The sequence below is a fragment of the Thunnus albacares genome, chromosome 10 (genome assembly GCF_914725855.1).
Source record: "Thunnus albacares chromosome 10, fThuAlb1.1, whole genome shotgun sequence".
NCBI classification, from domain to species: Eukaryota; Metazoa; Chordata; class Actinopteri; order Scombriformes; family Scombridae; genus Thunnus; species Thunnus albacares.
This window is the reverse complement of record NC_058115.1, coordinates 10,880,532-10,907,193: the sequence shown is the minus strand read 5'-3', so window position 1 is coordinate 10,907,193 and position 26,662 is coordinate 10,880,532. Positions and strand designations below refer to the sequence as shown.

Here is a 26,662-nt window from a genome sequence, read left to right as displayed (position 1 = left end):
TGTTCTTATCACCTGTCAGCTGGAGGCTGTATTCCCCCCAGGGCGCTCGCCACTGATTTGGAGTCAGTGGATTACACCTGTAGTCTGGTGGCTATCATTAGAAGAATGACTCAACACGTCAGCATGGGAAAGGATGGAGGGCTGTTCAAGAGGTCTATAATGGATTTAGACTAAGAGAGCTTGGCTGCGTTGAATGGGTATGAATGCACCAACACAATTAGACAGAGTTACGTCATTTGTCAGCTCCTGAGCTGATTGTGTACCTGGATTCTCTGCTTAGGTGCAGCTTTTTGGCATACACACTCAACAAGTTAAATACGCATTTCATTCATTAAAACATACTTGTTGAGAATCTTTGCCATTCACCTCACCTCTTCCTTGAACACTGCACCCATGGATAATTTATGTGCTGATAATAGTCATTGTTATTTCTTTTACACAACTTTGGCTGTGAAAGCAGATATTCTACAGTGCCAGATGATTGTTTTGGCCCACTTTCAGAAGGTCAGCATTGTAAATAAATGTCCTGTGTGTTTCCAGTAGGTATTGGCACAGGCTTGCATGTACTGCTGTTAGTTCCCATTATGTCTCATTCACACCTGATGGGATCAGTGTTGCTCATTTAGTTTTATGACGCATTAAGACTAACTTCCCTTGCCTATCTGCTTTCTCTCACACATATATACAGTACAGAGCACATTTATAAGGGAGTGTCATTATTTGAACCAGTGGCCGGGCGTTTATCAGGCAGGGTAGTGGGTCCCTGTGGTGCTGCCAGCATTGTGAGGGAAACAATGAACTAACAGATACTTGAGCGTGGGAGATTCGGAGTGGGAATTAATTATGTTCGCATATTTCCAGTGCCCACTGTCCTGTCCTGAACAGGAAAGTAAACAGCTACAGTCATACATACATTCTCTCCCCCACCCATGGGTGTATATCCTCACAGTCATCAAGCTCTGAGCATGCAAAGGGTGCTCAGGCTATGAGGCATGTAAGGCTGTTAGACTTTTTAAGTGCTGGGAGTCCTTTGGGATTCATTCAGTGAAATGGAATCAGGAGCTTCGTCACGCCAGCCCATATGCTGGTGCTGCTATGACTGAAGCAGCAAAGTCCTTCAGTCAGCTATTCAGGTAGACAGCAAAGCCAGCTGGTTATCCTGCCATTATACCCTTTCCACCGAGTGTAGGACCACTCAGATGCTCCTTAAGGAAGATGAAGCTAAATAAGAGACTATGAACGCAGCTGTTATGGCGCACTCTCAGTATTTGGAGGCTCGTTGTCTCGCTTGTGGATGCAAGAGAATCTGTTTATAGCTCAGAGGAGAAGATGAACCTTTAATGACCCTCTAATAGCCTAAGAGGTCTTAGATAAATTCATTTTCCACACGCATTTAAGATCGAATTAATCTATCATTTTGACCCATTTGCTTGTGATGATATTCATCCCATTACTGTAGAGGCTGTATGTGAGAACTTGCTTTCCTGACAATGTGAAATAGCTATCGGGCTTTCAGGAGTCTGACATGTATGCTAATGCATAATGTGGTAAGGGGATCCATCCACTTTCTAACCTGACATAATGTGTGTGTGTGTGTGTGTGTGTGTGTGTGTGTGTGTGTGTGTGTGTGTGTGTGTGTGTGCAAGGGTGGATGAGTGTGTGAAAAATAGAGACAGAGGGAGAGAAAGCCTGGAGCTTACCCAGCTTACATAGGTGTCAGACCTCACAGCTTCAGAGAAAGTGTTGACAGAGCTACACACTGATCTTATTGCGTGAACTGTGCACAGTACAGTCTTTAGTTTACCTGTGGCTCTAATTTTGGTGATGGACTGCTGCACACATAGGAGAAACATTTGCATTTGACATAGAAAAGCAGTTTTCTTAAGCTTAATGCTGAAATCCATTAGGATTTCTTATAAATACAATATTATTATGTCCTTTTTTGAGGTGGAGTTTTATGTAACACTAAAAATGGTGCATTTGCTGAGGCTGGAGACACTCTCCATTTTGTGCTTTTCACAAATGTTGATTAGGTTTGTTGGGATTGTATCTATGTGTTCGACAATAGCCTACCAATATCTAACATCATTAGTAGACAATTATAGGCTATATTTGTTTCAGGCTACGAGGTTGGCCAATTGTATTTTTGTAGTACACTAGTAACTATTAGAAAACTATTTTAGAAAGTTGCGTATTTGGCTGTTCACTAAACCCCTTCATCAAACAGTGATTGTCCAATCATAGCTTAGAAACCATAACAAGATGCAGCAGGCCTGTCAAGCGTAGGATTTTTCCACATGTGGAAGTGGTGTGCATGGGGCTGTAGAAAAGGCGATATTCAGTGTAAAAAAGTGTTTGGTTGGTGGTTTCTTCTTTTTCACATTCTCCAAAATACAAGAGCAAAAGGTTAAGGAATGTAATAAACTGTGATTGTTTGCTCCAACGTAGGCTGTAAATGTTTGGCTAACTAGCTAACTACAGTAGTAACCTAACCCAGCATTACTTCCAAAGCCAGTGGCGTTTCATACTACATTATTCTGTGGGGTTATAAATTGAGTGAAAAAACTTTTCTCTTGTAACTTAAGTGAAACACAAAGTTTGAACCTACAAATAATAAACTATAATAATCTAACATTTGTTTTGCTTGTCTAAGTATGTAACGCTAAGCTGACCAGCTAAACAGTTATGCTACAATAACTGTCTGAGCTTACATTTTTACTTAACATATTTAAAACTAATTTATTTTTTAATTTAACAATTCAAGAACAATGATTTTTCTTTATTTCCATGTGTTATACCTGGATCATCAACTATAAGGATGCTGATTGTATGCCTCTTTAGCCTACAGCAAAGTGCATGTAAGACCCCTTCACAGAGTTCTCATTTTAAAATGAGTCAGCTTGAAACATTAATAGGTAAAATATAGATGATATTTTCACCCAACTTATGAAGCTAATGTTAACTTAATTTTCTAGCTAGCTATAGTTGATAAAATCACCATTACAGTGACACAATTGATAGTCGCTAGCTAGAAGTGAGAAGTCTGCTTTTGTCGTCACTCTGTAAAATTAAGGACCCGTTAGGTGCATTTCAATCCACCTGTTTTTATTTGCATTTTTATTTTGCACATAAAAAAACCTGGGTGGAAAAAACCAGACACAGAAAAATTGGTGTATCTATAAAAGCAAAAGGCAACTGACTTAGCGAAAAAATCACGAAAAATCATGAAGCATGTGACATAAACGTCCACTGAATCTTCAGCTCCACTGAAGAGATGAAAAATAGGAGCGATGAGGATACTGTAATCCTTCCAAAATGAATACATGAAACTATAAATACCATGTTTTCTACATTGTTTCTCATTGTTTGAGGTATGACTGGTGCTCTTTTAATTACATCACCTTGTTGTGAACTCTTCTTCTGCAGTGGTTTAATGGCCCTGGACTGGAAAAGCACTACTAATATTCACATACCGACAGTGAATGGAAATGCACATTAATTCAAATTTTCTTTTGCAGATTTTCTGGAAATTCAGTTCAGATTTACATTACATTTGGATGAAAACCTAGCTACTGTTTCAAAAAAATAATGAAGAATTTCAAGTGGTAAATCTACCATGATTATTCTCATAAACTGCAGATGTGCTGTATAAGAACAGAAAGCTTGACAACGGATAATAGTAACTAAAAGGGTGTCAATTCAGGTGTTTAAAATCTATACTTTTGTTTAACATGGAAATAGAGTATAAAAATTCTGTCTTTCTGTCCTCAGCAGCTTATCACCAAGGCTCAACGGGAGGTGAACGAAGCTCTGGACCAATCCGGTGTCAACGATGTCGGGAGGTGTGCAAAGGAGAGGTGGTGCGAGTACAAGACACCCACTTTCACGTCAAGTGTTTCACCTGCACCGGTAAGACATGGGAACATGATCCTTAACGAGTGTTAGAGTAGACACACAGCGGTAGTGTTCAAACAAGCAAGTGCTTATCTTGCAAAGTCCCCAGGAGTGGATGTTCCTGGTCACAAATGTCGTTAAAGTTGTAGAAGAGGGGACTCGGATTCCAGTGGTAGACTTACCCTACATACACACATCTCCCCACACACAAACATTGACAGATACGTATCCCCTCGTTAATCCATCTCCTTAGTGTAGCATGCTGAGTGCTATTATTAGCCCACGGTGGGGATTGGAACGGATCAGAGGTGCCTTGCAGGGGACTTAGACTCCCGCTAAGGTAGCTTGTTATTGCACTGTCAACATGGAGGGGATTTTCCTTTGGTTGTACGCTTAGGTTTAATGACACTGTCTTAACTAGCTTTTCAGTGCTAAAGGTGAGCACTGTTGACCTACTGTATAATAGACAAAGTGGTGACAAAATCAGACATCCTCTTACAATAGGAATAGTGTGAAATGCCTTTCTGCTTTGTCATGTCTTCAAGTATTTGCATACTAATGTGTTCTATGGCAGCCCTTTCAAGCAGAATGTGTAATATTTCTGGGTTTATATTTCATCTGAAGAAGCAGCAGCTGGCATCAATGAAAGTAGAAAATTTAGAAGGCCGATGATCTGATGAGTGATGAGATAACTGAATGAGAGACAACTTCTCCGGAAAAAATGACTCGGTGTCCTTTTCAAACATGATGCTGATACATAAAATTAGCCTGCACATTTACAAAATTAAACGCGTGTCTTAAAAGGCTTGTGACGGTCAAGTATCTGTGAATTAGAAATCAAAGAACCAAAGAACGCTATCTGTCATGCTGCTGTACAGCCTAGAGCAAGTATGCTCAGTATTATATTAATAGTGCCATCTCTAAAGCAAAGACAGCCAGTCATGGGTTACTTCTCAGTCAGCAGATGACTTTGAAAAAAGCATCCAGATACTGTAGATTAGGAACAAAATGTATACTCAGCAGTCATCTAATTACACCCATTTTTGCATAATTATGAACTTATCTGACATAATTTCAGACAAATCTCTCCCCTTTTTCCCCCATTGTTCACCAGACATCTTCTTTTCTTGTGGGCTCAGCTCCATTATTTTGACATTATTGCCGAGTAGTGTAGACGAAGGCAAAAGCATTGTTTTCAGTTTTCTGATTTACATAGACAAAACCTTTGTTCTTCAGTATATATACCAAAATGGACAGGTAGTGATGTGTATTACTGGATACCTACAGACCTGGCACTGTTGACTGTCAACATCATTCTTAAATTTATTTGCTCCATGAAGAAATTTAAAAAAGAAGAAAAAGATATTTACAATTAAGTAACAGAAAGCTTAGATCTTCCATTTTGCATCTGATTATCTCTGCCCATGCAAAAGAATAATAGTTTAATACATATTTAAGTAGCTTCAGTTAAATCTTGCTGAATATTTCCCCGGATATGCATTATTTCTTATGTGTCATTAATATTGACTTATATCATATTTGCACAAATCTGGCTATTAATTGTCTTGATTTTACACATCAGTAGAGGTTTTTTTGAACATTGTATTTGTACTAGAGCTGTAACAATTAGTCGATTAATCGATTAGTTGCCAACTACTAAATTAATTAACAACAATTGATTAATCATTTTGAGTCATTTTTTACATTTCCAAATTCTCTGATTGCAGCCTCTCAAATGTGAATATTCTCCGGTTTCTTCAGTCGTCTGTTACAGTAAACTGAATATCTTTGGGTTGTGGATTGTTGGTCGGAACAAAACAAAACATTTGAGGTTGTGTCTTGGCTTTTAGGAAACACTGATTGACTTTTTTCACAATTTTATAGACCTATCGAGACTAATCGATTAATTGAGAAAATAATCAACAGATTAATCGATAATAAAATCATTAGTCATTAGTAATCATTAGTTGCCGCCCTACGTTGTACATCATGCTGGCTGCTGTTACAGTCACCTTTTCAGTGTCTTACAATTTATTTTTCACAAGACTGTGACATAATATATTTTATTCGAATGCCCATCTTAATAAATCATTCAGTCCTATACTACATGCATGCAGGAATGAGATAAAATTAGCCCACCATACTGTTCTCCTTTTGCTTGTTTTAGAAAAAGTTTTTCATAGTAAGTTAAATAATAAATGATTTGGTGAGAAAGACATTTTTCAGTGCAAACTTTCCTGGATGATATTTCAAAGTGTTTTTTTATATAAGTCAGGTTTTCAGCAGCTCTGGAGGAGAAGAAGCTGTGAAACTTGTGGTTGTTACTTGTGCTGCACTACAGTGTTGCACAGCACAAAGCTGTTCTACAGTAGATAAACTCACTGAAGGCTATTCATTGGAGGGTTGTTGTAACATGCTCCCATGCTATGTGTAGCTGTCACACACATGAAAACACATGCTCGTAGTGCACAAACACACACATGCACTTATGTATACAAGCGTGCACATCCATACATGTGTGCGTGCACTTGTGCACACACATGCACGATCACTGTGGTTGTGAGGGGTTGCTGTGGTAACGGTGTGAAGGGGCACCCGGGCCCTGGTTGGTGGATATTCTCAGCATCTCTACGGTGCTATTAACCAATCGGTGGGCGCTATTCTGTGCCCCAGAGAAAAAGGGGGGGTGAATACAGGAAGCGAGCAGAAAAGAGAAGAAGAGGGGGGATGGGGGTGCTGTTTGTGTCGCCTAAACATTACATCATCACTTTGGTGTAATACCAATCTGATTCTCATTTCTCCCTCTCCTTTTCCTTTCCTGCTCTCCCTCCCAGTCACTTCACTCATAGCAGCTGTACAGTAATGGAAAACTGTCATCGATGAGCATCATGTTAAATGCACCTATCAGACAGCCCTCCCCTCTCATGTTCCAGAGAGCTCTCCTCATCCCATGAGGCAATGGGGTACTATTGTGCAGCCAGCCTCTGCCACAACCCTGCTCATAATATGCTCTCCTGTATGGGCCTCTGCACAGCCAGCAGTTTTCTAAAGCTTTTATTGTCCGGCGTCTATCCCCCCTCACACACAAACATGTTGCATGTTCTTTTGAACTTCGGAAACTCCATCTATTCTCTATTGTCTGTGCTTGTATTGTCTGCTTTTCATTAGTTTTCTGTTTATTTTCTCAGGCTGAATGGCTGCAAATGAAACAGCAGGATTTAAGATCAAATTTCTACATTTTTCCGACCATCTCTCTCTTGGATTTTTCTCACGCTTTCTGTTTTCCTCTCCCTCTCATTCTTTCTTTTGCTTTCTCCCTTTCTTTCCTAATGACAGTCGCTCAAGCATGAAATCAATTTCTCATCTTGGGACAGGATGACATTGGCATGCGGGGTGCGCGATTTGGAGGCTAATGGCTAAACTGTATTATACCATTTCACCAGTGACAATCCTCTGTCAGCAGCCAGTTGCCTTATCTGTTGGACATGTTCATGAACTCTGATTGGGATGTGTTTCAACATTTGATTTTGTTCTTTGCTTGGCTTTTTTTTTTTTCTCAGATAATCAGTGTGTGTACCCAGGTTATTGACCTTGACCAATGATATTGTGTGTGCCTCAGCCCTTTCACTCCCACTGCAAAACTGTGACATAAAATCCAAGTTCTTCCCTCCTTCTCCTCTCTTTCTTTCTCTATATTTCTGTTTCCTATTTGCTGAAAAGGGCTGACTATGCCCCACTGAATAGATCATGAACATACGCTGTCAGTCAGACTACACACTCAGAGTTACTTTGTGAACACACGCAAGCACACATATTCACTTAGCATTTACAAATACATGCATTCATCCCGTCCATCATTTTATCCTCCCCTGTCTTTTACCCACACTATATCGAGCCACATTGCCTTCTGGATGGCACATTATCATAATTCCTCTTTCATGCATTAGTCGGAGGAAGAACAGAGCACTAATCATGTGCATTTAACCTCTCATTTCACCCCATTATACAGCAGCTGATTATAGCATGAAGAAGCAGCCACGCAATCAGCTCAAGACAGAAGTCTGTGGAAAATACAGAAGACTGAAGCCAGCTCACAGATTGATGCATCAAGTCAGGACACAGAGAAGGCGGCAGGGGTGTATGTATGTGTGTGTGTGTGGATTATGTGGAGCTGGCTGTATGGATGATGTGGTGGTGTATTACCAGCAGACGGGCTGACTCGTACATACTGGCCTAATGACATAGTGACCACATTTACCCCGCCTCCGAAGCATAATTGGTACTCTTAGATTCCAACAGAGACAGCGGGGCCTGTCAGTGGCACGAGCGCAAACACTCGCACACTAACACAAACATAAATCACCCGCAAAGGTAAAATGGGCTCGCGTTTCCTGTGCAGCCAACTCACATGCCAACAAACAATAAACACAGACACACACAAAAAAGTATACAAGAGGAGACACAAGCAAACACAGACAGACTCGCACATGAACCTATTCCAAACTGCCGGGCTGCTCCAAGTAGTTATTTATTTTTGGAGACAAAACAGATTTTTTCTCATAAAATGGTGCTAAAGGGAAAAGCAGATTTACACAGACAGGCCAGATAAATACTTGACTGCTCTGCTAATGCTCCATTTCTAGCCTGTGTTCTCACCAGGGCTCTTGTAAATTGCAGCATCTTTGTCTCTGTCTCTGTAGACCTGTTTCAGTCAGTCCAGCCTCCATTTGGATACCATTAACCCCCATCACTCAACCTTCGTGTTAATAACATCAACCTACTGTACTGCCGTTCTGCTCTCTGACAGTGAGGGAACGAAGCAGACAGAGAGAAAGATAGTGGGAGAAAGGGAGAAGAGTAAAGAGGAAAAGAAAGACAAGAGAAAGAGAGAGACACACACAGCACAGAAAAAAAGCGGGGGGTTAAAGGGAAGGGGAGCTTCCTGTAGCTATAGCAACCACTGGTACGCTGGTCCAATCACCACGCCAATGCCTGGTTGCTAGGGAGAGATTCCGGCAGAGAGAGAAGGGAGCGTGGCAGGCAACGGCGCTTCTCCCCGACGACTCTGCGGGATCCGGGATAGATGACAGGGATTATTCTTCTGCTTGTCTCTCTCAAGCGTCACCGTCCTGAGGGATTCTCACACACTGACGCCCTGCCTATTGTCTTTAAGTGTGTATGTGTGTGTAAAACTGTGTCAGTGTTAAGTGTCTGGCTCTCCTTCTGATTTCTGAATGATAAAAAGCGTCATTAAGCAACAAACCCTGCTGTGTTGGACAAACACATATACACACACTACAACAGTACATCATCTAGATAGTAGGAGGCCCAGTCTCTAGCAGTTTGGGTATCTCTGTGTGTCTGTGATCTCATTTGCGCTTGTTTTCCCCTCGGCTGAATCTCTTATCGGCCCTCAGAGGGTTAAAAGCTGAAGGCCTCAACAGCGGGGCTGGTCTGCTGGTATGAAGGGACTCTACTGGGCAACCATCTGTCTCCATCAACTACCGCGGCCAAATGCTGGGGGAACCCTGTCATTCATGCACGATTCCTCTCTGTTTTAGCTAGCTGCCTGCCTCACTTTTCTCTTGCCATTTTCTACGACCGCATCTCCCTCTTTTTTTCTTTTTTTTTAAATTAAAAAATGGCACGCCATCCGCCTCAGCTGTTATCTTTGTCCTAATCATCAAATGTCAGCATGCTAACGCACTCAACTAAAATAGTATGCATGATTACCATTATACATGCTACACATTTTAGCTTCCTCATTGTAAGCATGTTAGCATAATTACGTTAGCGTTTAGCTCAAAGCATTGGACCTACGTACAGCATGGATGTATTAAGAGAACAGGATACAGCATAGGAGGCGGGGCCCCATTCCATCATCCTATGAAAAGTTGCTCAGTAGCGCATGAAGCCAAAAAAGCCACTTCTTGCTGTAAAGAAATTACCCAGATGAAAACATTCTCTCTAGAGACTTAATTCCACCAGCTGAGACAGCTAACTTCTGGTTTAGCCCTTTGGCTGACTTGAATGGGGATAAAACAATTCAATCGTGCGGCTCTTATAGACTTTCAAAATGTGATCAAACTGAATTGATCAAATTCTGATAGTGAAACGAGTCACTTCACGGGGGTTGTGACACTCAAAAAAATTTATCCACCGTTTTTATACATCGCTTTTCCCACGATTGTGTATGGGAAAAATGCTTTTTGGGCCCCTGTCGAACCCGGAAGTTGTAATTCCACGGTTTGGCCACTTTGTCAAATTGGCTTCAAAGCCTGGCACTGTTCTTGGGGGCTTGACGTACAGCCTCACAGAACTGCTAGCATGGCTGCAGACTCTAGTTTCACTCCTCTTCCTGTCTGTCTGACCGCTTTTTCTCCCACCCTGCGATTTGGCACAACTTGAGAAAACACTTTTTACTCTTGAAGTGTTTCCCCCCTGTCAGTGGGGCTTAGATCTGGGGGACAGGGGGAGGGCAGAGGAGCCCGGGCTGCATGTTGGTGGCACAGATGTGGAGGTTAATAGGTGAGTACCTCCCCTGCTGAAACTTGTCACTGCCTTGCTACAAACATGCCCCTCCACTAAACTGTCTGTGGCTTCCCCTATTATCTTGAAAAAGCCTTGGAAATTTGCATAATGTTGACAGCAGCACTAAAACAATTAGAATAATGCAGCATGGCTACTTTGATGCACTATACAAAGCATGACCATTTACCTAATAGCACATTATGAAGACTTAACAGCAGCATAATGAGCTGAGGGAAGATACACGATGAGAGAGACGGGTGGGGGATTGGGGAAAGATAGGAGACACTGCGATATAATGTGTAGTAGAGGAAAAAGAGGGTGTAAATTGAAATAAAGTGGAGACCTTGTGCTCAGAGCTACAAAGATTTGGAAACAGTCCTGAAACGGAAAAACAGAGAAAAAGGAGAAAGGAAGGAGGGGGCGGGGGTGTCAAGACTTTTTTGGGGTTCCGGCCTAGGCCGACTTTGAGAAGGGAATTTTAATTGCGTCTGTTGGCTGGAGATAAATACCCAATCATCCAGACCCCCTGTGGGTGCCTAATCAGTGTGGTTCTAATGACCACAGCTGCAGACACCAGCCTACATGCTAATCTCTAATCACCAGACTTCTGATCTCTAGATGTTAACTTCTTGCGTTGCCAAAAAGGAGCAATATGAGGGAAAGAAAGCTGCATCTCTCACTTTCCCTCATTAGAGTGCCATTCAGGGAAAGATCATAAAATGAGCAAATAGATGAAAGTCTTTGATATAGTTTAGCCTTGCAAAGCTGATTAGATTTGTTTTAGGAAGCTATTGATAATAAATCTGAATATGTCTTTATAAGATGATACATATTTCTTCTATGAAATCAACTTTTTATTAAATTCTAAATTTTGCGTTACTGTTGTTTCCAACTGCAACTTTCCCACGAGTAGCTACAGAATAAACTGATAATTGCAATGCCCAAAGGCCATTCACAGGACAGTGAAACAGACCAGACGAGTTCTGCATTGGTTGTATTCGGCTGTTGTTTTTATGGGTGGATGTCCGCACCATGTGGTGCTAGTTGTATGGCTGTAACTAAAGCCTTTCTTCTCTGAGCCAAGCTAAGCCACATCTCTGCAGACGCAGAGACACCAAGCTCTGACCCAACTCCACCCACTGTGCTGGCAACTGCAACATGTGGATGGATACATTTAAAACTTCTGCTTTATGGTTGAAGCTGAAATGAGAGAACTTGAAACGTATAGGGTGAGCCTGAAAGTAGGCTGTGAAAAAGTGATGGCTGTTTTATAAAGGAATAGTCCTTTTTCAAAACTTTTAAAGTAGTCTGAACCTTTGGGTCCCTCAAAGTTCTCTCTAACTAATGAATATGTAAATTGTTTAGTTCAGGCATTTCTGTTAAATGTATATATTTATATATATATAAGACACAAATCATTTTATTTGAGTATTAATATCAAATTTGTGATGATTTAATCTGATTAGTCCCGTTTTCTGATGTATATGGTGCGTTCACTTGGTGAACTTCAAGGTGGTTTGTTTAAGTGAAGACAGTTGTAATATATATTTTTAGTTAAAGCTACAATCTGTGGCCCAAAATGCTTACATTTTGCTTACATCTTGGGCCACAGATTTACTGAGATTATTGCTGGTAAAGTGAGAAGTTAAATTGGATATGACTGAGCATTTAGTTTATGTCACATTTAAGTAAAGATTTCACTTGATTGTAATGTTTCAGTTCAATGTTTTTGCCATCAGAGTAGATTTCAAACAGATAACATTCGATATTTACATCCACCAGTTCAACCACAACACCCCCAAATGTGCCACCAGCACCACAAACACCACATCATTCAGGCTGGGACCTAGCTGTCTCTAGGGCAACTGTGGAAGGTTTACGTCTCCTATGGCAACTGAGGAAGGGGGACGTCCTTTGCAATGCATCCAGCCAATCGTCCAGTCAGAAGAAAACAATGTGATTAGCCAGAACAGGTGAACTGTCCAGCCAGCCCATCCAATCCAGTCTGAGCACATACAGTCGCCCAGCTGTGATTTGGTCAGGCGTCCGTATGCTAATAAAGTGCATTAGGCTAATTGAGCAGATTCCAGTCATTTGAAAATCAATCTGGGCGCAGATTGAAAAGCAAGTCATTTTGAGGGAGAGTGAGAGAGGCACAGGAGAGAGGGAAAATGAGAGTAGAAGGGAGAGAATGAAAAACAGAACCAGAAAACACGATGGTGGCGAATTTTACTGCAATTTAGTTTCAGCAGATTAAAAACATTGTTTTCATCATGCGAATGCTATTGACCATTTCAAGACACAATTATTTTTTTTCCATGGTGAAGAGCTTAATAGATGTGGAAATATTTGCTCTCCCGTTCCCTTTTTTCCATAAAGGCATCAGATAGCATGTGATTTGGGTTTCTGGTAAGAGCTTTAGTTAGTCTGGTCGAAAATGCAGCAGGGACACTTTTTGAAGCTTAGTGCCATTGTTCAGTGGTTCTGGAAATGTGGTTGGCACATGCGCACACACATTTTTATAACCAGACTATCTTAAATCTCAGAGTGCTGGACTCACTCATGCATTCCCTATTCTACCCACTCCTCCCTCCTTCTGCACTTTTGCAGCCCACCTTGCCTTGATGCCAATGACCTGTCATGATGATAAAGATCCATCATCATATCTCACACACACACTGTCACATTTCATCATCCTATCTCTGCATATGCACGTTGCTACCCCATCAGGGATGGATTTATGTGTTTCCATCCTCCTGTGGGAGCTGAGATTGTTTTGTTTTTAAGTGAGGGCCCATTGATCTTTTATTACACCATTAAGTCAATATGCTCCACTCATAAACAGCTTGAGATTAAATGAGCCCCTTTGAAGGGTTTATGTGCGTGTGTGTGTGTGTATGTGAGTCTGTCTGTCTGTCTGTGTCTGTGTGTCTGTGAACTCAGTGCCTGCCAGCGTACACTGAAAACTGGTGGCTATAGGGAGCCAAATTTAGCCTGTAGCTGCAGCTCCAGCCTTTACAGCATGGCCAGTCTGAAGCTATTTATTAACAGTAAATTGTTGATATTCAAGGTACCCTACTAACTTTAAAATGCATACTGCATCATTTACAATGTCATAATCCACCTTCATTACTGGCAGTGTACTACAAGCATTTTTCAGCAGATTGCTGTGCATCATCAGTTGTTAACCTCACAATCAGCGGTTCTCAAATGTAGATTCTATTTCCATTCTTTCATGCTGTGAATAGTCAGTGGTTTGTCTCCAGTGTAGAAACAGCACATGTTTTCAGGGGAAATTGTTGCTGTATATGATTGTGTGAAGTCCACTACAGTCAGATCAATTACCAACTTCAGGAAAGAATTTGATTAAAGCAGTTGAGGAAAATTAAAAGGCATAAAAATACCGCTTCTGGTCGTCTGCAATTTCCCTGTTCCAGTAAATGTATTATTCTCTGTCGCCAGGTATGAGGATGTGCGTGTTATTGAGTTGTACTCTTTCCTATTAGTCCAAACTGTACTCAGGTTGTTGTCTCTCTGCTGTATGGTACTAATGTCTTGGGAGTCTGCTCTGTCTACCAGTAGCAGGTGTTTAAAGCCTCTGCTCTTGTTTCCAGTCCATCTGCTCCACCCCACCACCTGAACTACAGGCTTATCAGCAGGATCTGAGTGCTCCTAGAGTCAGAATCAACTCTTCATGCCTAAGAAACCCTCAAGTTCATTCTTCCTTTAAGAGTCATTTAGGTGAGAGTCTGTGTTCAATACATTGTGTTGGACCACCCTCTGGAGGGCAGGAAGGGAGGTTGGGCATATCTTTCTTTCTTTGATGATCTTGCTTGATGACCATAAACTGTAAAAATATGGATGTAGCAAGGCGTGAAAACCCCCCGCTGGTTTGCATTGGAGCCAGTTTGAAGCCCAGAGTTGCTGCTTATGGTCGCCGCCGTCCTTTCCAGTTGGAGCCAGGACCTTCCAAATAAGGAGTGCGGGGTGTTGCCTTTCATGCTCTGGAAACACGCCCTGCTACATCAGACCTAAGCTAAGGCTTAAGGCTTACTTACTGGGAACACTGAGTGATGCAGACTTGTGCTAACATTAGCTAACTAAGACAGCAGGTATCATCATCTAGTAACATTAAACTTACCAAAATATTGTGACAATAATCCAGCTCAGTGCAAGTCCCAGAGCCAGGGAGCAAACTGTCAAACACAGCTGTCAATCAATGCCCATGCGGTAGACATCAAAGCTAGTATTCATCTTTATATCTTATTAACGGAGTAATAATTTCCAAAATGGCCACCAGCACACTTATTAGAGGGCCTCAATTTAGAGATTGAGACCATAATGATTTGTTGAAAGAATTTATTGACTTAGTATTTCATAAGAGAAGTTGATGCTTTTTGAATGAGAGTCTATTGGAGCCAGGGATTTTATGGAGCATCTAGCATTTAGACTTATACATTGACTTCAATTTCAAGCCGTGGTTGTTGCCACTTGTTGCTGACCTGTAGTAGAATTAAATATTGACACAAAAAGTGGTATAAAAGGAATTGTTTGACATTTCGGGAAAAATGCCTATTTTCCTTCTGGCTGAGAGTTAAATGAGAATATTTACATGAGTTTTGTGTTATACAACATATTAGCATACTAGATTGTTAAAAAAAACAAAAAACTAAACCAACTTAACACTTTTTAACCTTTTTAAAAAATATGTTTCTAATAATTTGTACCAAATTGCACCACCCTTTCTGTAAAATGTTCTAAAAATTAACTGCTATGCATGCAACTTAGTTTACAAAATTAAAGAACCTGTAAAATAAATTGTTGCCAAAAAGTCCAGCACATAACCTTCTGTAAACCCATAGCAACCAGGCTAGCTGTTTCCCACTGTTTCCACTCTTCATAGTAAGTTACGCAAACTAGCTGCTGGCTCAAGCAAATAAGTACCTGTATGTTATTGGACCAAACTTGTGGCTGATGCACTTATCATTACCAGCTGAGGTGTTACGTTATAGTTGTTGTTGTTGCGTTACATGATAAATGTAGTTGTAGTTTTTGGTTGCAAGAATGTTTTTGAAAAAAGGTGACGTGGGATTGTCTGGATTTGTTTTACCTAGCATGTGACCTTCATCAGTGCCATGTTTGTCGGGTCACAGCGTGGCCACCAGATGCTCGCTGGTGAGCTCCCCTCCAAGGTCTGGTTCCAAGAGGGTGCCCCAATGTCCCCCTTCCAGGCAAAGATCCCACATGCCTGAAATGTTGCTTCATTGAGGTCTATGAATTGTTCTTGGTCTGCAGAGGTCTCTGAGGTAGTCAAGAAGCTCCTCAGTGGCAAGACACTGGGTGTGGATGAGCTGAATCTGGACTTTATTGGCCTGTCATGGCCGGCACACTTCTTCAGTGTCACATTGAGATCAGGGACAGTGCCTGTGGACTTGCAGATCACATTGATGGTTCCAATTTCATAAAGCGGACCGCAGGGTGTGCTTCAGCTATCAGGGGATCACACTACTCAGCCTCCCGGGAAAAGCTTATGTCAGGGTGCTGGAGAGGAGGCTCGATTGTTTCCTGGCAGTGGAACTGTGGACAAGCTCTTCACCCTTGCAAAAATACTTGAGGGGTCATGGGAGTTTGCACATCCAGTCTACATGCGTTTTGTGGACTTGGAGAAGGCTTAAGACTGTGTCCCTTGGGGCACCTTGTGGGTGGTGCTGTGGGATTATAGGGTACTAGGACCGTTGCTGCAAGCCATTTAGTCCTTGTATAACTGCAGTGAGAGCTGTGGCCACATTCTCGTCAGTAAGTCAGGTTCATTCTCAGTGGGTGTTGGGCTCAACCGAGGTTTTCCTGATATTGTATGTTTTGTGAGAAAAAAAGAGTTAGTCGAGCTTTGAGTTGAGATTATTTTGTGACAGTACAGTCAGGTAGTTGTGTTGAAGCTGAGCTGCTGCTGTCAGCAGAATGACTGCACTGCATCCTCCCGTCCTCAGAAGTTTCTACTCCCAAGTCGAACTTGCCAAGTCTGAGCTAGCATGTATGTACGTACTTGGTATTGAGAAAGGCCCTATGTCAAATTGGCTTCAGTCACAGCCTAGTGCACTTCCTGGGGGCTTGGTTGCCACATGTTGCCACTTCTTGTATCCATCATTTCAAATTAAAAGCCCTCTAGCATTTCATACACAGTCCAGCCATATACTAGGTTTGTCCTCGTCTTGTTTCCAGTCAAAGGTTACAATAACTGTCAACTCTTCCTGTTGGTTAACCACATAGACTGGGAGAAACCAGAGACCAGCAACCACACCGTCCACTGATCTGTGAAAATGCCTCTTAGCTATACTGTTACACCCGCTGGAATTTACTCACAGTTAGATGGCAAAGGGCTTGTCTGCTTAGGTTACACAATACAGAGACACACACATACACAAACTGAGCACTCACCTTGCACACACACAGCAAATGATTTCTGTATCTTCCCCATTGGTATTTAATGAGTCTGTAGTCGATGTTCTGATGACGCTGGAAACTTATGGGCTGTTGTTTTGTCTACTTCTTCACGTTGTTTAGCACAAAATGACTTTTCCACTGATTATATCATTATATTCCCATCAGAGCAAATTGGCTCACCACTGTCTGGAGCTGAATAACTTCCCTAGCAGCCAAGCGTGAAGACAAACATACACACAGCACAAACAACTACACATGCACACACAAACTAAAAAAGAAGGGTGTTCAGACTGAAAAAAAGGACAACTCACAAGTGTAATGGAACAAAACTTAGAAAAAATAGAAAAATAGGACTTGTTAAACTCTGAATACTGCTGAGTGTTATGTTATATAATTTGATTTTAAGAGCACATGACACAAAAGGGAAACCTCAATGTGTTTTTTTGGAAGTGGAAAGACAAAAATAGCATTTACAGTATTATATTATTAACATCTGTGCATGTCCTTATCCACAGTTATTTCCATATGTTTTATTGTTTTGAGTGACTCACTCTCTCTCACCCATTCTCTCCATAGTGTGTAACTGTGATCTGGCACGATCGGGCTTCTTCCAGAAGAAGGGCGAGTACATCTGTACAGCAGACTATCAGCGTCTATATGGTACACGCTGCGACCGCTGCGACAGCTTCATCACAGGAGAGGTGGTCTCCGCTCTGGGACGCACTTACCACCCAAAGTGCTTTGTCTGCAGTGTCTGCAGGTACACATGCACACGCTCACAAACACAAACAGACTCCCAGTCTCCCATACACAAGGTTACAGTAGTACATATTATTGGGCTACATGACTATATATTCCATGAGGCAACCATCATGTGATTTCACTATACCGTTTATTCTGTGGTAGTTACCCTTCTATATCTTTGGCAAATACAGATGTGTTGACACAAATCAATGTGCAGAGCTTATTTTCTTGGTAATGTTGGACTTTTATGTGATTTCTTTAATGTAATAAAGTATCTTGATTTGTTAGGTATACTGCTTGCCACTGAATGGCACAGTTAGCATCAAAATCTGTCAAATCTGAACACACAGATATGATACACATATTTTTAGATTCAGTGTGAGTCACACTTTCTGAGGACATAATTATCTCTGATGTCCATCTGGAATAAATGTCCACAAATCATAGAAAAAATGTTCCTTATAATTCCAGAAATTGTCTGAGATTCATCATGTTTTTAAGTTCTCTTCAGTATCAAAGTAATCCAGTCATTGTTGTCTGTACATCCCTGGATGTATTGCAAATAAGAACTGCTAAAAGCTAATTCAGCATACTTTTGATGGTGTTAATTTGCCAAAATGTTAAAAAAAAAAATAGAGGCTAAAAATATGGGGCTCAACTTGTAGCCCACTCACTAAATCCATGGAGGCATTGTACTTCCTGTTAACCTCTGGCTTATGGGAGCTGTAGTTCCAAAAGTGTATAGTAAGACAAAAATAATAATAGGAATGTCCAAATCCATTAAGATTAATTTTGTTGCACTATCAGTATATTTCATTTTTAAATTCATGAAGACAACATGCTGTAAACACAACACTGACATATTATCACCCTATAAAGGTGCTAAAGCTGAACTTGTTAGCAAAACATTTGCCTATTTACATATTTAGTCTGTTACTCAAGTCCAATATTCACTTTTCTTTAAGCTATGTTTTGATCTCCACCAACTCGTACAAGAAGTATCTTGTTCTTTAGTTGCTCAACGCTCCACTGTATTCACCAGCTTTTTCTGTCTGCCATTTGGTGCTGGGCACATAGTGTGCATTGAATTTCTCAAGACTTCAAATTCTGCTACTAAGAGCGGTGGGAGTCAACCAAAACGGTAGTTTGGGCCGCAAAAGCAAAACAATTAGCTGAAAGACACTAAGTGCGTCAAAGAGTTGAGGGGGACTCCAGCTGGATGCAAATTCTCTGTATATTTGTAACTACATTTCACATTACACATAGTCATTTAGTCCAGTTTTAATATAAATATATTGATTAGTGCAGCTTTAATATGCTCGGTTAGCCAGTCTGGTTATTTTATCCATAAACAGTTTCTCATTAGATTTTCCAGAGAAAATGATCTATATTGATATTGCAATATAAAATCATATATGATTGAGGGTTTTACTCAAATTTCCCACTCCAAGTAGTAGACATTTACCCTGCTACTCAAGCTTAACAGTCCCTGTATTATAACTGTGTGCACACTGTACATATTCATCACTTCTTTATCTGTATCTGTTCTGTACTGTAATGAAGCACAGAAGTGATGATTCATTAGTGGAAGTAGCCTGTTTGAGAATAACAGAGAGGGCAGAGAACAGGACATTAATTGTGGAGCTAGAGAATAAGAAATGCATGACTGCTCTCTTTCTCTCTCTTTCTCTGCAGTGAGTCACTGTTTTCTGCCATGACTGGGCAGTCCTGCCTCAAATGATGCTGCTCACCAAATACTGTGTTTAATTCAAATATATAAATGAAAACACCTTGTTGCATCTTTTGGACTAAAAAAAACCGAAGGTGAAGTTCTTTATGGTCCGTTTAAAAGCTCATGATTCAGTATTACCTCAGCTGCTGAATGTCACCATAATTGGAAAAGCTCAAGCAGTCTGTCGTTTTGCTTAGTCGAGACACGTCTCCAAAAGAGAGCTGACCTGGTGTTTCACGCTGTTAGATTTAGTGAAAGTAGGCCATCTCTCCTCTGACCTCCATCAGTGCTCATGTTAAGCTCCTCCTGAGTGAACTAAGAGTCAGCATCCCTGTTGGCTCCTCTTTCTGTTTCACCATTTTCACTCTCCTCGTTGCTCTTTCTTCTCCTTCTCTTTCATGTTCCACTCTTAAAAAGTCCTTCTTCTGTGCATGTTTTGCATATATATGCATGGTATGTGGAAACACCCATCTCTCTGTTGCTCTCTTCCTCCTTCCCTCTCTGTTCTGATGTGTTATAGGTTTACATAAGAACGATCTATATTTACCTCCCTCCAGGAGGGTACTGTTGAGTTCGTCTGTTGTTGTGTATCTGCTTGACTTTGGCTGATAAACATGCGGTCATACCCAGCCGCCGAGGGCAAAAAAAACTGAACTGACACCAACCGGACAGAGACAGTTAGTGGAGCAGTCTTGTCTGTTTGTGTGTGTGTGTGTGTGTGTGTGTGTGTGTGTGTGTGTGTGTGTGTGTGTGTGTGTGTGTGTGTGTGTGTGTGTGTGTATGTGTGTGTTCAGCGTACGTGGAGTCAACTGGAAGAGACAGCGAGAAGCCGAAGGGTGAATCTTTTCTTTCCTGCTCCATCTGCCCTCTGTCACATTGCTCACAGTCTTTTCTTGTACCTCTTCTTTTTTTGTCATCTTCTCTCCCTCCTGTCTTTCCTCTCCACACCACCCTCCCACCTCCCCTTCCTCCTCATTATTACCGTCATCATCTTCCTGCTCTTAATCATCATCCACATCACATCGTCTCCCTCTATGTCTCCATCATCGTCTCTCTTCCTCTGTGTCATCATCGCCTCAGCTCTAATGAAGGCAGATAGCGAGTTTCACTTTTCCATGCTGATGCTTTCAAAAAAAAAAAAAAAAGACAGTGGTGATCAAAGCCAGAGGGCGTATATCTCTAAAGCCAGAAATAGCTGTACTTCTGTGGCCAGTTTTTTTTTTTTTTTCTTAAAAAAAAAAAGAAAAAACCTGCATTAAATATGTAAACAGAGTAAATTTTTAAAGCGCTGAGAAAGGCTGACAAGGCAGAGTGTCTTGAGAGCAACACACAGGTAAAGACAAGGTCAAACTCACGCAGACTAACGCACTCCTCTGCACCATCACCGCATTTTCTGAGCTTATGTTGGACTATAGGCTGTGAAAGCTATGGTCAGACACTTACTCCATGTAAGCCTGTCATGCTTGGAAGTAGATACAAACCTCGAAAACAGGCTTCATGTGTCTCTAGGTTTCTGTGTTAAGCTTTTTGCTCAGTATGGCTGAATTAAAATGGAAAAGTTCAGAAACAGATGGTTAACCTTGGGACCAACTGAAGGCTGAAATTAAAATTAAGCCTAAACGAATAATGCGCTTTATCAGTTTCCATTAACTTGCGTCCCCTTCAGTGTTTACTAGAGCCTTTGTTGAATAATTTGTGTGAAATGTCTCGACCATCGTCTCTATTTTATGTATGTCCTTCTTTGAATAATATCAAAGAGAACACTGCATGTGCCAGTTCCCTCTAAACACATATTCAGACAGAAACACTGATAGAATACACCCTCTCTGAAGCTCACAACCTCTAAAGCTGCCTTCACACATGCGTGCGTCTGTGTATCTCTAAGTGCGTACATGGATGTAGTGCACTCTTGTGTGCTGACTGCGAGCTCTGCTGGAGACTCTAGCCTCCCTCTGGGTCTTGGCTGCGGCTCCAGGCCTCGGCGGGGGAGTAAAAGGATTATTGCCGTCTATGTCTTTTAAACAGCCTTCCCTAAGCCTTTTAGCTCCCCATTCATTCTTGCATCCTCCCCAGTCATAAAGAAATCAATCCGTCGCTTCGAAAAGGAGAGGAAGGAGAGACAAAACAGTGAATCATGATATGGTCAATTTGATTTCATACAGTAGGAGCTGATTTGCTGTCATGTACTCTGCCTGTCTATGTGTGTGTGTTTACTTTTCTTAATCTTAAATAGTGGCACCAGCTGTGTAGGGAGGGAGCTAGGCAGAGCAAACTGGGCGGACAGACACAGAGAGAAAGAGGCAGTTAGGATCAGTATGCACTCCGCACAGTCTCCCTAATAAGTTTTCATTCTCACTGAGAGAGCTGGTTTTTCCTTTTTAGAAGCCTGTGGCAGCATCGCATTATCAGCTCTTTAATCACAGAGCAGCCAGGTGCTCCTGCAACAGTCAGCGTCCTATTAACCCGTCATCCCAACTGTTTGTGAATGTATTTTCAGGTTCATAGTGGATGTCAGACTGTATTTAGCGTGTGTCAGCAGGATTATGGCCTGTCTGTCACCCAATCATGTTTCTGCCAGCACCCATTTGTTATTTCTGTGTGCGCACTTGGATGTAATGTAAACACACAGAATCACTGCAGGCATTTTATCTTCTATTGTGTGCTGCTTTTCTAATTCCCTCTCGATTCTTTTTTTTTTCCCTCCTCAGTAAACCCTTCCCCATTGGAGACAGAGTGACGTTCAGTGGAAAGGACTGCGTGTGCCAGCAGTGCTCTCACACACTCGTCAAGTCAAATGAACCGATCAAGATCCATGGGCCCAGCCGTAAGTCCAGCATCCGCCTCGCTTTGTCCGTTCTGTTTAGGGCCACCAGGCGCAACAGCGCGCTGAGTCTAATGTGATGTGTCCATGAGGCCTATTTAGCTCATTTAGCTAATCTAGTATCTGTCAAATCAGTGGTCTGACCTGTCGTGCTGATCCGCCAGCTGAGAATTATGCAACGCAAACAGACACATCATTCAATCATTACCGTCACTAAACATGCAGAGAATAGAGGATGTTATGTATTCACTGCACATCTGTTCAATCATCTAGACCTCTTCTTATATATCTAGAGTATTCCTACTTTAGCAAATACACCTTTCACGTATACACTGTACTTCGTACAAGTAAATAATGAGCTATATATCTTGTGTGTTATTAGACAGTTATGTGTGGGAAGATTGCACAGCCCTCTCCCTCTACGGTAAAAGGCAAGAAAATGACAAATTATGATCACACAACAAAGCAATAGTGATTGATAGTGAATCATTTGTTAAGTGTGGCACGCAGACAACAGGCTGCTGCTCACTGGCTGTGCAGTAATAGCAGATGGTGGAGAGGCAGTGAATAACTGTCCTCCCCAGATTGCTTCATTCAGGAGAATAAAAACCAAACGACTCCCAAGGTGCATGTTCATCACTCTGTCTTATGAGGAGGCAGTCTGTAAGACGGGACTCAGAGTGCAGACACAAAATGTAATCCGCTGTCTTTTACAGCCTGTTCTTCTGTAATTTTTTGAAACGAGCATGATGTTTAAGAATGCTAATGTATGCTGTGTGTGCACAAGTTGTCAAGTACAAAAGGATTATTTAAGGAGAATGGAAAGTATTATCTGTGGAAAGTTTGCTTATTTATGTTTCAATGGCCAAATCTCCTGACAACATTTCTAACTTTAAAAAAAGTTGTAGTCCTAATCCTTGTTTGGGTGTCATTAAAGATGACTCTTATCTCATCTGAAATTAATATATCTGCAGATTAATGTCTAAATAACAATCTTACAAACTTGTATCAGACTTGGACTTGATATATTGTAATGATTTGCTGAATGTGTAAATCTGTACTGTATGACAACTAGACAACTGTATGACAATATAGGCTTATATATATCCTCATGAACTTTATATTTTGGACATGTATCATGTAAAACACACTGTCCTCAGTTAGAGTCTGGTTGGGGACCCTTGTTGTACCCCATCCCTCTCTGCAACCCAATCAAATCCATCATTTTGTAGGGTTTAAAGGGTCACTTACACATGAAGTTCAGTTTACTCATCATGAGAAGTAAAAACAGTTATATGATGTCTTCAGTCTCTTTGGAGGAGCTTTCTAAAGTTTGAGAGAAAAAAACCCTGAAGATCTCTTTTCCAATTTCAACTTAGAGACTAAAAATGTATCACAGAAAGCCTGCGTTATGGGCTGAGGGTGTGGAGTTTGAAGGATGTGGACAGGGAGGCTTTAATGAATGACATTACAAAATTGCATTATACGAAATGTAGGATCCAGGGTTTTTTGGGATGTCACTCATAGTAGGGGATAAAAGTCACGATATCTCAGCCTCTCATGCTTCAGTTGCGACCATCAATTTTTAATCCTTCTCCTTACAAGCCCCCTAACTTTATGAAAGTGCAAAATGAATGGTGGTGTGCACCCTTTTAAACAGCTGCTGCACTTTTTGAAAGTGCAGCAGCTGTTTTCCACCCTGTCTCATGTATTGTAAATTACCATGTAACCCTTACCTAACATTCTCATGTCACACGCTCTGTTGCATGATTTTTCAGATGATCTAACTGCAATTTCATCCAATGGCTAAAATGGGAAGTGTATCATGACTCAGTAGAAAATCAAGTGTGCACAGTAACAGTGAGATCCTGGCCCTATAGACTCAGCACTATCACCACCAAATGACAGCTAAGATGTATTTGGACTGCAGAAAACAGACTCAATACACTGCAGCTTTTTTACAGTTTATCTTGGCTGACAGGGCAGAGTGGAGTGGTCCCTTGTGACTGTGCGTGCTTCTCTCAGGGCCAGTAGACTGGGTTAGAAAAGGTTAAGCTAAGCCAAATGTCTTCCAAATGGAAACAAATGGAGCGCTGACCTTTTTTCAGCATTTTGACGCTCTGCAGCCATGCATCATTTGCAGCCTCTGCACTGTCCCGCTCCTTTCTGGCCCTGTTAGCGGTGGTCAATAACGCCTGCTGGGTGTCTTACTGAGGGATATGGAACATACAGTTACTTGTGTACTGTGTTTGCTTGTGTGTGTGACTGAGAGAAAAACAGAGAGAGATTCATACATGTCTCATGTGAGGGGGATTTTATCCAACTGTTTTAGCCCTGGGGCTATTTCAGTGATATTTGCTTCCTGCCTGTTTTCAATCATGTTGTAACAGTGCTTACTGTTGAGAGAACAAGGCTCACAACACAGCAATATCCCACATTAGCACGGCTATTGATTAAGGAGGTGGCTGCACAATAGCAGTAAAAGCACAGTAGGTGTTTATAACAACACATCCTCATAATTAAACAACACTATAGGTCTAAAATTCAGCAGGCAAAAAACAACCTATGGTTACGTTTATGCCATCTAGTGGCCATAATAATGCAATCCAGGACAACCTATGGGACCGTAATACGCCGCTTTCCAAAACCGTTACAAATGACTGTTAAAAAATAATTGTTTTATGGAGGCAACAAAATTAGCACCAGCCAAATGCTGCAAAGGTTATCTATTGAGTGGCTGGTAAAATTTGGGCATTCTCTAGCCATGGACAAAAAAGTTAATTTTGCACCCTGATTTTATGGTGTGACAATGCTGTGGTTAATGTCCGGTTAGGTTTAGGCACAAAAAATACTTGGTTAGGGTTAGAGAATGATCATGGTTTGGGTTAAAATGATCACTTGAAACATGGTTAGTACTTTCTTAAAGTTACGCAACCTTCGTCATTATGGCAACGGTAAACACCACAACGTTACCTTTTTTTTTTAAATGTCCTCGAATGACCATAGAAGTATAAAAGAAGTGAATATTGCTACAGTATCATCAGCCATTGGTATGTTGACTACTGTTTTGAAGCCTCAAGTTTTTAGCCTTCACCATCTTAGATTTTTGGAGCCAGAAGGGCCATATTTGACATTCAACATGACTTTTTTAGGCAACCAAAATGTCACAATTAGCTTTCATTTACTGAGAGCATACTGTGAAATAGCAACAGCTCTTAAAGGGCTACTACTATACTTATAGAATCTGGGGTTATGATACGTGACCAACATTGTCGCTGTGGTAGCGACTTGTCAATCACAAGGTAACCACGCCCTAAAGCATACGCTGCTTTATCATCAATTTTACTCTAAATGGGGCCATAATTTACAAAATGAACATCATGCTGTATTAAAGAAGACTTGAAACTAGCGATTGAGACCATAAACTCATTAGGAAAGTGTTTACTGAGGTAATAAATCAAGTGAGAAGTAGTGAGAAGATTTTTTTCATAGATTTCTATACAATCTGACTTATTTTTGGAGCCAGTGGAGTCCCCCCCCCCTGCTTGCCATTAGAGAGAAAGCAGGTTTAAGGCACTTCTGCATTGGTCTGCATTTTCAGACCTGGAGCTAGCAGCCTGGTCCTGACTTGCAAAAAAAAAACATGACACTTGTGGTTGGAAGCCGGAGGCGAACATTGGTCTCTTGCAGCAAAGTCTACTTTCTGCCATCTGACATCCACTCAACTCGCCTCCTCCTAATAAGGCAAAATCATCTTATCAAGTCACCTTATATCGACGTCACCTGAACTGCCTCGCTTCCCCGGGTTATAATTACTACGGCAGCTAGATGGCATAAACGTAACTATGGGTCATTTTTGCTGGCCTGAATTTTAGACCTACGGAATACTGTCAGTTTAAAGATGTACAATTATACCTTGGCTAACTTTGTGCTCTCTCCCTCTACTCCTGTAATTGCTCTTTTTCTTTCTGCATGCTTACCTCTCTCTCTCCTTTGCCATTTTTTTTTTTTAATCTTGCTCTTTCTCTGTCTGATGCGCTCTTTTTCTCCAGACTGTGCTGGATGTCGGGCTGAGATCAAGCAGGGTCAGTCTCTCCTGGCGTTGGAGAAACAGTGGCACGTCAGCTGCTTCAGATGTCGGACCTGCAATATGGTCCTCACCGGAGAGTACATCAGCAAGTGAGTGTGAAAAGAGAAAAAAAACATTTGAAGCCATTTGATTCTCATGTCTCACTCAGAAAAGACAAACAAATTGAAAACATGTCCTGCTGTGTTTGCTTTTGATGAAACAAACCACTCTTTTTCCATATCCAGTTTCTCTTTAGAGAGGCTAAACTGTGCATTTGATACACTACAGTAGCTTCTTTTATATTTTCTATGTTGCAGGGATGGAGTGCCGTACTGTGAGGCAGATTACCACGCACAGTACGGGGTGAAATGTGAGACCTGCAGCAGATACATCAGTGGAAGAGTTCTGGAGGTGAGAATGGGACTGCAAA

At 41.3% G+C, this 26,662-nt stretch overlaps 1 protein-coding gene across 4 annotated transcripts in view; it reads left to right on the top strand.

Annotated features, from left to right (window-relative positions):
- The window catches only part of ablim3 (actin binding LIM protein family, member 3), a 48,169-nt gene that overhangs the window by 6,696 nt on the left and 14,811 nt on the right, over window positions 1–26,662 (top strand). For all 4 annotated transcript variants that reach the window (XM_044364176.1, XM_044364175.1, XM_044364174.1 and 1 more), the window contains exons 2-6: window positions 3,772–3,909; window positions 17,443–17,626; window positions 22,051–22,166; window positions 26,216–26,342; window positions 26,550–26,643. In XM_044364176.1, coding sequence (XP_044220111.1) covers window positions 3,772–3,909; window positions 17,443–17,626; window positions 22,051–22,166; window positions 26,216–26,342; window positions 26,550–26,643 — 659 coding nt within the window. The remainder of the gene's footprint in view (window positions 1–3,771; window positions 3,910–17,442; window positions 17,627–22,050; window positions 22,167–26,215; window positions 26,343–26,549; window positions 26,644–26,662) is intronic.